The following is a 14251-nucleotide window of genomic DNA, read 5'->3' as shown; positions in this document are numbered from 1 at the left end:
CTCCCGCCGGGCTCCGGAGCCGGGCAAAGTTGCCGGCGCGGCTGCGGGCGGTCGCTGGGCTGCGCTGCTCTCCCGTCTGGAGGGGACGGCGAGCGCCGGCTCCGCTCGGCTCCTCCCCGGGCCGCCCAGGGGAGGAAAAGGGATTGCGGGGCCGCCCCTTTGCACCCTCGGGGGAGCGTCCTGGGACTGCTCGGTGGTACCGCGGGGTGGTTCCCTGACAGTGCTGGGGTGGCTCTCTGTGTCCCGGGGGATGCTGAACCGATGGTGGGGCTGCGGTGCCCGCTCGGATGGAGGGGGAGCCGCGTCTCTCGCTGCCGCTCGTCGGGGAAAGGCAGCGCTGTCTGTGCCCGGTGCCTTCCCAGGGAAATGTGTTCCGACATGCGAGACCCGGCTCCGCAAACCTGGGGCATTGCCTGSCCTGGCTTTTAGGACAGAACGCCCTTATCCTAAGGGAAAGCAAAGCACAGCGGGTCTGAAACGATCAGGGTTTCAAATCCCCGTCGTTGTTTTTCTTCCGGTAGATGGGTTTAATCCGAGGAGCTAATAATGTGCTGACACGATCCACGTTCCATTTCTGCCCTGTGGTGGAATCACAGAATGGTTGGGGTTGTGAAGGATCTTTAAAAGCCATCTACTCCAACCCTTTTGCCATAAGTGGAGCGTACTCGAGTAGATCAGGTTGCTCAAAGCCCCATCCAGCCTGATCCTGACTGCTACCAGGGATGGGGCAGTCACCACATCTCTGGACAATGTAAAGCAATGTTTTATCATCCTTGCTGGAAAAAACTTTGCTCCCTTTCTCTTTCTTCCGTTGGTGTGCACAAAATCTGCACAGAAATAAACRCTTCCCATCACTCTGCATAAAAGAGGTTGTCACTGCCTTCCAACAGGTCTGAACTGTGTATTTTGTGATTTAAATTCATCTTTCATGTCTTACCAAGGCCTTGAGCAGCTCGTGCTGTTGTTTCTCAGTTTTTTATGTCCTTATCTCCATCATGCCCTTGTCCCCAGCATGTTGGCATCATACCTTCCCAGTCACCTGCAAAGATTGTGTTTCTCTCATGCTGCTTTCTCTAAAAGTGATTTCAAAACTGGTCCCTACATGGAAAACTGAAAAATGGCAGAATGGTGGTCTCTGGGCCAAGACTTCACCGTGTACAGGTGAGCTGATGGTGTGTGTAGAAGTTGGCAACTATTTCCTATTTTCACTTTTTTTTCTGGTCTTGTAACCGCATTTTATTTCCTCTCTGATCAGCCTGGCTTCCTCCTGTCACTTTTCCTCATTTTCTTTGAAGGAATGGGTTGTGTTAATGCAAGTGTTCCACGTCTCTTCTGTTAGCAGTAAGGAATTATTGTCTGGGAGAATTGGCTTTGGATATAGTAAATCTCACACAGTGCAGAGAAAACTTCTCTTTTTCCCTGAACCACAGGAGTTACCTTTCAGATAGTGAGAAAGAGCTCACTTGAGATTTGKGCAGCTCCAGAGATGTTGTCTTTATCTGCATTCTGTTTGTCAGGTTTGGGAAAAAAAAAACCAACCGGCAAGCATGTAACTTTCCTGCTCTGTACTTAGATAATTACTAGTTTTCATGTGGGAATTATTTTTATAAGAAATGGTTGCTCTTCTGTGTTAACAGATAGCTCTAAATTGTCATTCATTTAAATCTCCATTAGAGGAGCAAATCTTTCTCTGGCTTTAGGGCACAGGTGACTCTAATTTTAAACAGCAAGTGCTTCAGAAAATGTAATCAACCTTACTATTGAAAGAGCTCTGTAAATTACATGAAAAATCAATTAATAAAGTGAAATCATTCAATATCTACTTTTTTTTTTCCTTGTTTCTGTTTTTTTTCTGGTGAGTTTTTGGTTTGTTTAGGTTTGGTGAGTTTTGCTTTATTGGGGATTTTGCTTGTTTGTTTGCTTTTTGCTTGTGGATAATTTATGATGAGATTGCAATCTAATTATTTTGGTCATCTGTGCTATTTTGGGGATTATGGCTGTAAAGAATTCCTGCTCTGGACTCAGTTTTGAGCAAGTTGTAGCAAGGGGTTACAATTGGAAACCTGAGCTGTACAGAGTGGTCAAAATCYCCTGACAATGTAATACTCAATTCAAATGGCTCTACCTCTTGAAATTATCTTTTCAGACTGATTATTAACAGCAATGAATTATGAATTTGTCTTCTGTGACATTTGTGTTTATTTTTACTCTTTGCTCAAATATTTCTGTTAATAAAATTCTCTGCAAAGTCCCTGATACAACAAAGTGCTTGAAGACAGACTTTGTTTTTAAGAAGACCATAAAGTACTCCTTAAGTACTGCTCTGTGAGTGGTTGGCATATTTCCAGAAAGTGCCCTGAGAAAGGATATAAATGCCACCAAAGTGCATATATTTGGAAACTCATGTCATTAATTTTTCTGCTTTATTTTCATAAATATTCATGTGGAAAAGAGCACAATTGTTTTAGCCTAATAAAGTACTTGGAGACTGCTATCAGTYGCATCCTGCTTTTTGGAACTGCTGCTTCCAGGGCTGAATAAAATACAGAATATAATTTTCGAGAGATTTGTTGATTTTTTTTTTTTTCATCCTCATGAAAACGATTGGCTGCCTTCAACACTCCTCCCTCCTTTCCTCTTCCTCAGGTTGGTTGCTGCCATAGGAATATCCATTCTGCTCTTCTCCTGCATTAGTTATTCAACTGGAAAAAAAAAGCAGGCAGACCCAGGCAAGTGGATGGACGTCCTCTGAGCTGGTTGTCACCTTGTGTAACCACGAGCAGGGCAGTGCTGGTGGCATTGATTGCTCAGGAATTTATCCCTCCTCGATCGGTGCCTGAGCATCCCAGCTGGAGCTGGTGAAAGCCCTTCAGCAATGAAAAATGCAGCAGGGGAAATGTGATTAAAATCACCGCTCGTATTTCTCCGGCTGCTCTTTCCGCTCGCTCGGCTCACTGTCATGTTCTCCCATTTCTGAAAAAAAAAACCAAAAAAAACCAAAACCAAAACCCAAGGCTTTGCCAGAGCATGATACTGCTTAAACTCATCTTCATCTGCTCCTTTTGTAGCTGCTCACATCTTCTAAAAGGCCCAAGTCATGAGCTGAGATGCAGGATACCTCACACTGTCTCTTTAGCCTTGGAGTGGGGGGGAGATCTATTTTGGGTCAGCTTGAAATGATTTTTTTCCYCTCCTTTCATAGTTAGAATATGAGAGTTAGGGAAAATTAGACTGTTCAGGTAAAGTTAATTATGTAATTTACTAGAAATGGACCATTTTGTTTCTATGTGGATGCTTCAATTTACCTAAATGCAGTTGCAAAAATTTCACGCTGCTGTATTGTTCATTTGAATTGGCATCTGAAGCAAAAAAAAAAAAATAGTAATCTGGATGTTCCTTACTTTCTGTCCTCCRCACTCTTTCACCAGCTGGAAAAAAAGAAAAAAATTGCAAAACATTTTCAGATATCTGAAACCACATTGAGGATGTTAAGTAGGATGTTATGTTTGAAAACCTTCACGCTGCTGTGGAGGATCATCAGCGCCTTGGCTGCTCCAGAGTTTTGTGGTCCCTGGAGGAGCCAGGGAAGGGCCAAGGCTTTTTATCTGCTTTTTATCTGTTTTTTATCTCTCTTTTCTCTGAGAAAAGTCTGTGTTACCTCTGCAGATGGGGCTGACAGAGGGAGAGGCTGAGAGTGGAGATACCATGAAGATAATTGTGAGGAGCAGAACTTGGAAGGACAGCACGGTCAACGAGTGAGTTTTGCCTGCTAGTTAAAATTCCCTGCGTATGTTAATGAGCTAAATGAAGCACGTGCCATCACATAAATGCTTATATGAATCAACTCTCTACCTGATGTGAGGGAGAGGAGGAGGTTCAGTTTGGGCTATGTATCAGGAAGGTAGAAATTTCATCCAGTTAGGAGGAAGACCCAAAAAAAAACCACATGAAGACGATGACTGGTTACTCTGCTCTCCCTTCTCTCAAGTGAGGCCACCTTCTTTTGTAAGTTTCTGTSTCCAGTTTCTGGACTCCAGGTTAACACAAGATTGTAGTTTTTATTGGAGTTCTGTCCCAGCCAGTGCATTCATCCATGGCAATTCCCAGCCTCTTATTTCTGCTCCTTCAATAAACTGCACTATTTGCTACCTGAACAAAACTTCTGCGGCAAGACCTCAAGACATTTCAAGTACCTATAAATTTAAAAAAAAAAAAAAAAAAGAAAAAAGTCACTAGTACTCAGTCACAGCTTCTTTCTACCAATGGAACTGATTAAAAGTGCCTGAAGGAGACACAAATAAACTCTGTGAGCTCTGTTTCCCCTGCCACGATGAGGGAAGAGATGTTCAGCTGCACGTGGCAGCTCCGTTCTCTCTGTCAGCGTGAGTGATCCAGCTGATTGTTTTCATTGCTCCCTGTCTGGAGCTGGCAGTGTGTATTTTTCTCAACAAGTAGCTGTGAAACTGTAAAACCCTTATGAGATCCCCGCTTGGCACGTATTTTGTTTGCGCCGTGTGTTTTGAATTTGACACTTAGTCACGCTTTCCTCCTTGCTGGTACTTTTTAATGCTCCCTGTTGTTTTTTGTCTTGGGGATGCATTAATCCTGGGCAGAGGGACAAGAAAAGAACCACAGTGACCTGGTTGATTACTCAGCATCTGGCTTAGCACCTTTGATCCTCTGTCCAATTTTTCTTCCAGTAGGAGATCCCTTATCATGGCCCTGCTCRGGACATCCCTCATGAAAACAGGATKCCATTCCATGGACTTTGGTAGGACTTGACTGGATTTAATGCAGCTTCCCCTGTATGTATTTGCTTCTTTATTCCGAGATGACAGTTTTAGTGCTTGTGAAAAATTCAGGGAGGTGGGAAGAGAAAAAAGAGAAAAAAAAATCTGTTTGAAGTCGGTGTCAAAATTGTTACCGGCATCAATGTCATTTGAGTAGTGAGGTCAGACAAACACCCCACAGAGCAAACACAGATTTTGGCAAAAAATACCAATACTGCTTTGCTGGCATCGTGGTGCCTCTGCATTATATCTCCCCCCTACCCCCCGCCCCAAATTCTGCGGCAAATATAAAATTATTACAGGCTGTGTGCGCACAAACCTTTGGTTGGCTTCAAAAGGCCGCTCGGTGTAAACGCTCAATAAAGATGAATAAAGACTGTTTAACTTTCAGGGAAAGGCTTCCATTTTCACAAGGTTAGGAGGGCACCCCAAATGCTGCATCACTCTGGCAGGATCACAGGTTCCTGACTGTTTTTCTTCTCCTGCTCTCTCTGGCAAGAAGGTGGGGGGKRWRARRAGWRWRARAWMWCRSRSGCKYWTMWMARWKKWRWWWYAMRARWACTGTGGGGAAAAAAAAAAAAAAACAAAACCAAACCCAAAACAGGAAAAGACTGAGCAAGCAAGCTAAGGGAAAGGCCACAGCAGCATGTATTTAAGAAATAATTCACCCAATTTGTCCAGCTAAACAATTCTGTCAAGTTTACTGAGGGCTGCAGAATTGGCAAATTGCCTCGTCTCCTCTGAGAAGCGTAGAGGCAGCGTGGGCTTAACGCTTCTGTTTGCTGCTTTAGAAACTGACTTTGTAAACCCTTCCTCAATCAGCTGCRGTGACCTTACCCAAATTACTGGCTTTAATGAGGATTTCTAGTAAAAGCAAAATGGATTTGGGCAGGATTCAGCTGCATTCTTAAAAAATCTGTGGTCTCGCTCAGCTTTCGGGGCTGCACAGCAGAAGTGCAGCTTGCCAGGGGTGCTACCCTGACAGAGATGTGAGTCACTGTGAGGATCCAGACCYTGTGCTGAGCTCCCTGCCAGCCTCCCAACAGCAGGAAATAATTCCTCGAATTATTATTTCCATTGTGTCCTTTCTAGCCCCCAGCTGAGTGTGGTACCCACACCTGCAGGTTGAGTTTTGCACGGCTGATACTGAGGAGCAGGCTGCTGATCYCCCCAGTAACTTGTTTTGTCTGCTGTGGTCTAGGTTGCAACAAAATCCCCTTCAAAATGCTATCAGAAAAAAACATCCATGACAAAGAAAATGTCTCAGAAGGGCAAATAATTCCGGAGTTTGGCAGGATCGGGCTCACCTAGGAGATTACGCTGGCGGAAGGAAAATGCCTGTAAAATGCTGACACAGTGAGATAAAGTACAAGTGAGAATGGCATTCGCCCAAGGTTGTGGTTTTAGGRGGAAATAAATGAACTGGATATGTGGCTTTTGTTCCAGGGAGCCTTTAAATAATGTGATGCTGGATGCTSTCCTGGTGGGGTATTGCAGGAAAAGCCACCATGTACGTGTGACAAATGGCTTTCGTCATACTCCAGGAGCAACCTAGAAACTGAAGAATTTACCCAATCTGCCCAAGGAAAACGGAGCCTGRTTTTATGAAGTCTGCTTTGGAAAGGCCAAGTCCCCTTTAGCAGCACATTCACAAAATTACTGGTGTCCAGTGATTCCTGTTGTGGAATTTTGTTCCAAAAGGACTCTCTTGGAGCAAACTCACGTTTTTAATGTGGTGCTGGACACCAGAGAATGGGTACATCCTGTGGAAAGAAAATATAAAGACTGCTCAGGGTTCATGATGTCATCCTGGGCTTTGAAATTATGATGTGGCGCTTTCCACCTGTGACACCCTCCCTGAATCCTGGCTGAATTCCCATTTTTTTTTGTGTCAAACACAGAGCCCAGTGCTCCCCTGGCCCATCCTGGGTGAAATAAACCCCTCCTGAGCAAAGAGAGCACCATTTTTGCACCACCAGAGAATCCAAAATCCTTTTGGCCAGTTGCTTGAAGCGCCCTGAGAGCTCTATGATGAAGAGGAAGGAAGTCAAAGGTTTTCCTCTCTTGTTTGCAAACCTGGGCAAGAGCTGAATATCAGCTGTGACTTTTGCAGATGCAGTGGCTAATCACTGTTGTGTGAATCTCCAGCAAAACCCTAAAAGCATCAAAAATTGAGATAAAATCATAAAAGTTAACTTGACTTGCATTTTTTTGTTTGTGTGTGTCTGAAGCCTTGTTCCTAWCCCTTGACAAAGAGCTATGGAAAAAAATTACAATTTTTACTCTTTATTAGAGGTACTGAATAAGAAGACAAAGCAGTCCCTCCTCACTGCAGGGAGGTTGAACCACATGACATTTAAAGGTCCTTTCCAACCCAAAATAATCTGTGATTCTRTAATTATTAAATAAGACACTTCAGCTAGCTCACCTTTTCGTCTTCTGTATTTTAAAAGGATTTTTATGTAAGAAGCTGGGTTGGGTTGATAAGACCACGGACAGTTTAGATGCCAGGCYTCCAGAATAAAGCAATTTTCCTGGTCAATTCCACAGCAGAGCAGCTCCTGTGACCCATCTGGTGGAGTTGGGGTGGGAATCTGCTAAAGAACAAATCTAGGATTGAAGAAATTGCAGAGACCACTGGCATAGCTGATTCTCTCCTTTCCAGAGAAGCAAAATTRTGGTCTGTCCTTGCTGTGCTTTAACCTTTCCTTAGGCTATGACCCACCCCTGTAAAAGTCCACTCAGTTTATTAAAAAAAAAAAAATGCCTGGAGTATTTAATTCCAACTCAAGTCCATTTCATCTGCTGTCAAATCAAAATTTTGCCACCCGAGCCTAAAAATCTAAAAGTGAGGTGCAGGGCTGGCGCTGTAAAGGAATAACCAAGAGGTTTTTTTTTTTTTCTCTTCATGTCCCCATTTTGGTGTTGTTCCTGTGTAAATTTTTGCTTTCAGCACAGTTCCTGCTGTTTTACACAAAGCAAAATTCACATTTAGCACAATTATTTCAGATTAGGGGAAGTCTAGCTATCATAGGCTGAATGAAACAAATTGTAATTTTCACACTGAAAACCAGTCCAAACCACAGTAAATCACTGAAAAAGGGACAARCATCTGGGTTTAAATATATGCAGTATGAAACTCGGTCAAAATGTTTATCTTTTCAGGCTAAAGCAACACTGTCACAACTCTTATCAGCCGCAGCAATGAACTTATACAGCTTTCCATTTATTTTTAAAATCATCCTTTATGCCCAGAGCAGTGAGCAGTTTTAGCATGACAATGACACAGGCTCAGTTTATAAAGCACTGTAAAAAGAACCCCAGTATTTTATTACTTCACTTGGTGTAATTGTTAAGCTCTTCTCATCTTCAACAACACTCAAATCGAGCAGTGCCCATTTCTGTGATAGTCCTCAAGCACTCAAGTTATAAGAGTAACTGGTTATTTTTGGTTCTCAAATAATAAAACTCAGGATTTTTGCTGCTGTACGGTGCCAAGACAAAATTACAGGAGGCAAGGGTAGGCTGCTCCGTGTTTTCCAGTTTAAGCTGTTCCACACTGTGTATTCAATTTACTTCAAAATTAATTTAAAGATGTTGTGTGTGCAGAGAGACTCACAAAAAAACACTCAAAACCCCAAACCTGGGGGACTCTTGACCAGGCTGTGTCCCAACAGGTCACACCTGGATGAGGAATTGGGAGAAAGCTCATTTTGGGTAGTATTTGGGGGTCACAGGAAGAGTGAAGAGTGGAAAGGCAACCACGACTCACGGTGGGGAAGGAAAATGCAAATATTCCCATTAGTGCAGCTCTGAGCCGGCTCCATCCATACAAAAAAAAAAAAAAAAAAAAAAAAAAAAAAAAAAAAAAAAAAAAAAAAAAAAAAAAAGATAGAATGTTCAAAATACACCTGCAAAGGGCTTATTTTATTTTATTTTATTTTAGAACTGCTCTCAGTGTAAGCATTTCTCTCCAGAGATGGAAACTTTTTGCACAGTCAACCCTCTCCCATCCACCTTTTAGGCTGCTGTTATGAGAGGAAATGAAAATTAAATTCCTCAGGAAGGAAGCCACAGTGGTGCACGTCTTACCCAGAGCCAAACCCCACTGTGGCACACACTAAAATTCCCCATCCTCCCCAATTACCCACCAAACACAGCCAGGTCCTYGAGCAAAATCAATCCCACRGATGGGTTTGTCTTTGCCTGAGGCAGGAATAACCCAGGCTTCGCTTTCCCCAGCGTATTTTTAATGCCTGCTGCAGGAACTTTATCCCTTTCTGCATYACATAAAAAAAGTTTTTGACTGGGCAGGAAACCAGAAGAGCCCTTTACTCAGTTTTCATGAAATGATTGAGACTCTCACCAAAGGCCAAATCTTGCTGAATTTGTGCGTTGCTTTTGCCCCCAGCAAATTGACCTCGGTGGGAGCAGAGGTGGAATGAGCACCACTCAACGGGAGCAAGAAGTTTGTCAGTGACATTAACAGCTGGCCACCTGGGCATTGCCTCCTAAATTAGTGGCAGAAGCATTTTTTATGGGCTGAGAAGAGCTGAAGAGAAAGAAAAATTTTGGAGTCTGTTCAGAATGCAGATCAGATTTAAGTGCTCGGGGTCTCCTACCTCAGAGTTTTTTCTGCAGGCAGCAGGAAACTCCTCGGGAACATCGCTTGGGAAGGTTTTATTTTAGCTGCTGAATTTCAATATGAATGGGAAAGATGTTCTAGGTTCTCAGAGGCATTTTTTTTTTGCTGTGGAGGAGGCGTCCTCAATTGCAAACTGAATTGTTTCCCACACGCACGCAAATTGTTCGTGAACTAAAACCGAATAAATACGTAAGGATGAGAGCAGAGAATAACACATAAAATGCCCCCAAAATCCCCAGTTAYTGGGGATATCTCTTGGGAACTGTGATCTGGGTTTGGCTAGGAGTGGAACTAAGGGAGAAGAAAAAATGCAGGAATTTACCTGCTGAACAAATAATAACGAAAAAGAAGTATCTGACGTGACTTAGATAAAATCTCCCTCTAATAAGAAATCGTAAGTATTTCGGAGTGCAGAAGAGTGAGCACAGGAAATCCAATATTCAACAGCCTCATGACAAATTGATATGATCTGAGTYGACCCAAAATAGCAGGTGGTTTCTGCAGCTAGTATTTTGAGAAAACATTTTTATTTCTTTATTTTTTTTTTTTTTTGGATTAAGCTCCGGTTTGTTTACCAGAGTGAATTCAGTTGTGTGTAACAGAGTTCTTGTACTCCAGCTGGGTGGATGATGTGTATTTTGTYCCCTAAAATTACTTACACATGTAAATTTATTTGTCTTGGGTTTGCTTTGTTCTGCATATATCCTAACGAATTAAGAAGAGGAAATTCCATAAGGACACTGGACTTCTCTGAGCACATCTTTAAAAAATAACAATKTCATCTGTTCAGATGTGATCAGAGTCCTAAACTATACTTATTAGTTGGAAACTGAGCTGTTTGTATCCTGTGTTCTTACAGTGGGAAGAAGATGCTAAARTTCCCTTGGTCTCCCAAATAAATCCCCACCTGGTTAATTAAATGAATGAGTTCTACCCCAAAATCGTGTCTTCCAGCCACAATTTTGCAATTAACAGGACGAGGTGTCCTGAGCATGATGAAACCTATCATGAATTTGAATTGTGTCTACAAGGAGCTGCAAGATTTGATAGATCTACAAGCTGAGAATGCATCTGACAATTTTTTTTTTTTGGGGGGGAACAACAAATATTCCAAAAAGAGGCATAAGCTGATTGCAAAAAAAAAAAAAAAAAAAAAAAAGAAGATTCACCGAGGCTGCTGTGAATTATTCGCTGATGACTAATAATTAAAATACCTCAAAACTGCTTGCCTGCATGTTCTGTCCCTGCCTTTCTAACARCCCACAGCTGATAAGGAGCGCTGCAAGTTTTTCAGGGAGCTAAACCTATCTCCAGGAAGGAGTTGACTCTCTTTAGCCCAAGATAGCAACCGTGAGTTAGTTACAGCGGTGCCAAACACCCACGGAAACAATCATAATCCAAAATAACCACTATTCATGCTAAAATACGAATGCTTTTATGAAATCCTTGAGACTGGTTTAAAKAAGTCCTTTAGAAGGAAAAAAAAAGTCACATTTTTTGTTTAAAACTCTGCTGTTTGTTGTTTGTTCAGCACTTGCATTCTTCTATGAGCTGATCTACAAATCTTGAGGTTGTGATGACAATGGTCATGTTGACTGCATTTTAAACCAAGACAGAGCTACATTTCTAGAACAAATTGCATATTTTTGCATTTTCTGTGTGGAAAAGGGTTGAATTCTAGGCTGGTCATGAGCTACAGATTGTTGTCCCTGGCATCACTTGAAGGAAACCAAGAGCAGAAATTGAGGAGTCAAGGAAAGCAAAGAGTGTGACTGAGCTCATTGCTGTGTTTTAAAATTTAKCTTGGATACAGATGAATCATGTGTTAATGTAATACTAGACCTAAATGAGTTTATGAACACAAAACCAATAGGCATTCAGCAGAAACCAGGTTCCTTTTGACTATTCCAGCAAGAAGTCATCAGCCGTGGGAGGAATAAGCATATGTGAGTGTAGCAATACTTTAATCGCACAGAACACATCAAATTGTCACCAAACCACCTAATTTGTAACAGCAGCAGGGTCCTGGTGGAATYAGGCAGAGTGGGGAGAGCCTGTGATGGTTTATTTATTTTTTTTCCACTGCAGTCTATGTGGTTTTACAGGTTCATGGCACCTGCTGGGGACTGGGAAGWTTTAAACATCAGAACCCTCCAAAAGGATTTTTAATACACTGAATTAAGAAAGAAGAGCAAACATTGAGTTCTCCTGGTACCCTGCCAGGGAAGAATATCCTGTGGAACGTTCTGCAGAGGACTGCCATGAAATCAGTGAGCATTTGCTGTTGAAAAGTTGTCAAAATACTCTTGTAAAAATAGRCTCACTGTGAATAATGAAAAACACAGGTGAAAAGTGTGTACAGCTAATGAGTGAGCAGAAAGCCAAATGAGTTAGAAGTGCTTTAAATGCCATTTTTTCTTAGATAAAGGGCAGCTTTCTAATTAAGTCAGCAGTTATATATAAAATGGGGATATATTTTTATGTCCACGTGAGAATCAGGTGTTTGGAGAAGAAAATAATCTTTTGTTAGGGATTCAGAAGATTCTCAAAAACTCTAGAAGTGAACTGCTTCCAAACAACTGCAGTTTTTCCTAGAGCAGACATTGGTGTCAAGGATAAAAAAATGTCAATTTAGGGGGAGGTTCTTTGACTCTGCTGAGGGCTGCTGCATCATCTGAAAACTCACAGGGGTGGARATAAAGATTTTAAATTACAAGAGTTTGTGAATGATGACCTTGAACCAAACCTGCTTTGGAAATTAAAARGAAAAGCTGCTCTTAGGTCTCAGAGAGCAAATGGAGATGGAATGGCCATGGAATACCTGGAAAAATGCACAGCTGTCTGATTGAATCAGCCTGAATTCTTGATGTGTGCTCCAAGAAAGGTCATGTGAAAAATCCCACACATCTGAGAGTGAGGAAAGTCACTCATCCCCTAATCTGTGTGTTTTTGCAGAAATTAAATGGTTTTGCTCTCTGCTGGTGGTTACACCTTTATCTGCTAAAAGAAGGCTTTGTTGTGAATTTTCAAAACTTTAGGGGGATCAATAAGAAAGGTGGAGACTGATTTTTTTAGTAGGGCCTGCAGTGATTGGACCAGGGCTGATGTTTTTATCTAAGAGAGAACAGATTGTTCACGAAGAGAATGGAGAAATGCTGGCACAAGTCGCCCACAGAGCTGATTCCATTCCTGGAAACTTTCCGGGTCAGTCTGGACAGGGATCTGAGCAAACTGCTCTCCTTGAAGGTGTGCTTAGCCATGGCAGAGGATAATCTTGGACTAGATGACCATTAAAGATCCYTTCTAGCCCAAAATTATCCTATAAYTCTTCTGTGTTCACAGTTCTTTGCATCTGAATGTCAGCATGAGAAGTCTACTAATGCATTGTGTTGGCCATAAAAAAAAATCAATCCCAAGCCTATTGACTTAGAAAATGGCAAAAGATTGGATTCCTGATGTAAATATTATTTATTTCTAGCCTATTTTGGGGCATGATTAGGTTTGATTAAGTGATTTYCCTTATGCTGTCCCAGTCTTGTTTAAAACTCCAGTGCTTCACCTCTCTGCTTCTGTTTTTATTTGATGATAATCACAGCACAGGGACCATCCTGAGGGTCCCTGTCAYCTGAAAATGATTGCTGGAACTTAAATCAGATTCTCAAAATCAGCTTTCCAATGTCCCCAGGAGACATTTTTCCCCTCTCACTTTCATGACACTGACCCATGACAGGCGTGTGTTAGTATTGATGTGACAAAAAGATATTTTCCTTTGTGGTAAAGAGGCCAGAATGGATGTTGGGTTGTTTAATAGGAGCAGGCCTATTTAATAAATGTTAATTAGAGGAATTAGATGGCTCTGCAGGCAGAATGATTTATAAGGTTCGTGCTTTGGCAGCAAAAGAGCTGTAAATGCTAACAATACACGTTGCACTTTGTGGGTTTAGGGTTTGTCCTGAGACCAGAAAATCTTGAGACCAGAGATTAAAATCAGAATTTACACACCTGGGAGTGTGATGAGGCAGCACGTTGAATTTATTGCTGAGCCCATAAACCCTGAGAGAATTTCACATATTTTCACAACAGCTTCTGAAGGGGATAGAACCTCTCCCAACTGTTAAAAAATTTTCATTTAAAAGTCGGCTTTCAGACATCCAGGTGAAGAATGTCAATATTGATGTCTGGAATTTCATAGTGGAGAAATATTTTAAAACATCAGAGCTTCTGGGATTTAGCACGGAGAAAAGTTAGGGTTTTATTTTGTTTGTTTGTTTTGGGTTTTTTTGGGTTTTTTTTTTGTTTTTTTGGTTTTTTTTATAAATTAAAATGTTTTCCTATTTAATTTATGGTGCTTTGTGGAAGGATTTCCCACTTAAGGAAGGTTTGTAGTGGACTAATAATACTTTTTTTTTTTTAACCTTTTTATGTTCCAAACCTGCTAATTTCACTAATTTCACTTCCACACAAGGTGGAATACTGAGAAAACAGGATGTTGTAGTCAAAAAATAAATGAAATGCAAAGAAATGAGAGAGAGGAAAAAAAGTAAACATATTACCAGCTCAGAAATCTGGAATATTGATAATTTTTTTTTTTATTTCAGACTTGAGGACAGCAAATAATTGTGGGCACCAGAAAGYTACAAAATGGAAAGCAATTTTTGCCAGACCACACTGATTTTTGKTTTTTAGCTGGGGTGTTTGGCTCTAGTTACAAGGAAAGAGCAGCAGATGTCAGAGTTGTATTCTCTGAGTTTAGGAAGGAAAGGAAATACTGGTGAAGGGCACAGTAACCATTTGAAGACCAGAGGTTTTAGCTCCT

At 41.6% G+C, this 14251-nt stretch overlaps 1 protein-coding gene across 1 annotated transcript in view; it reads right to left on the bottom strand.

Annotated features, from left to right (window-relative positions):
* GRIN3A (glutamate ionotropic receptor NMDA type subunit 3A) overlaps positions 1-380 on the bottom strand; it is a 53975-nt gene extending 53595 nt beyond the window's left edge. Inside the window, exon 1 of the mRNA XM_057384690.1 lies at positions 201-380. Coding sequence (XP_057240673.1) covers positions 201-380 — 180 coding nt within the window. The remainder of the gene's footprint in view (positions 1-200) is intronic.
* Positions 381-14251: the final 13871 nt, after the last annotated feature.

This window comes from Malurus melanocephalus, unplaced genomic scaffold (assembly GCF_030028575.1).
Source record: "Malurus melanocephalus ecotype Western Australia unplaced genomic scaffold, MMel_1.1 scaffold_733, whole genome shotgun sequence".
Classification (NCBI taxonomy): Eukaryota; Metazoa; Chordata; class Aves; order Passeriformes; family Maluridae; genus Malurus; species Malurus melanocephalus.
This window is presented reverse-complemented; position numbering and strand designations above follow the sequence as displayed.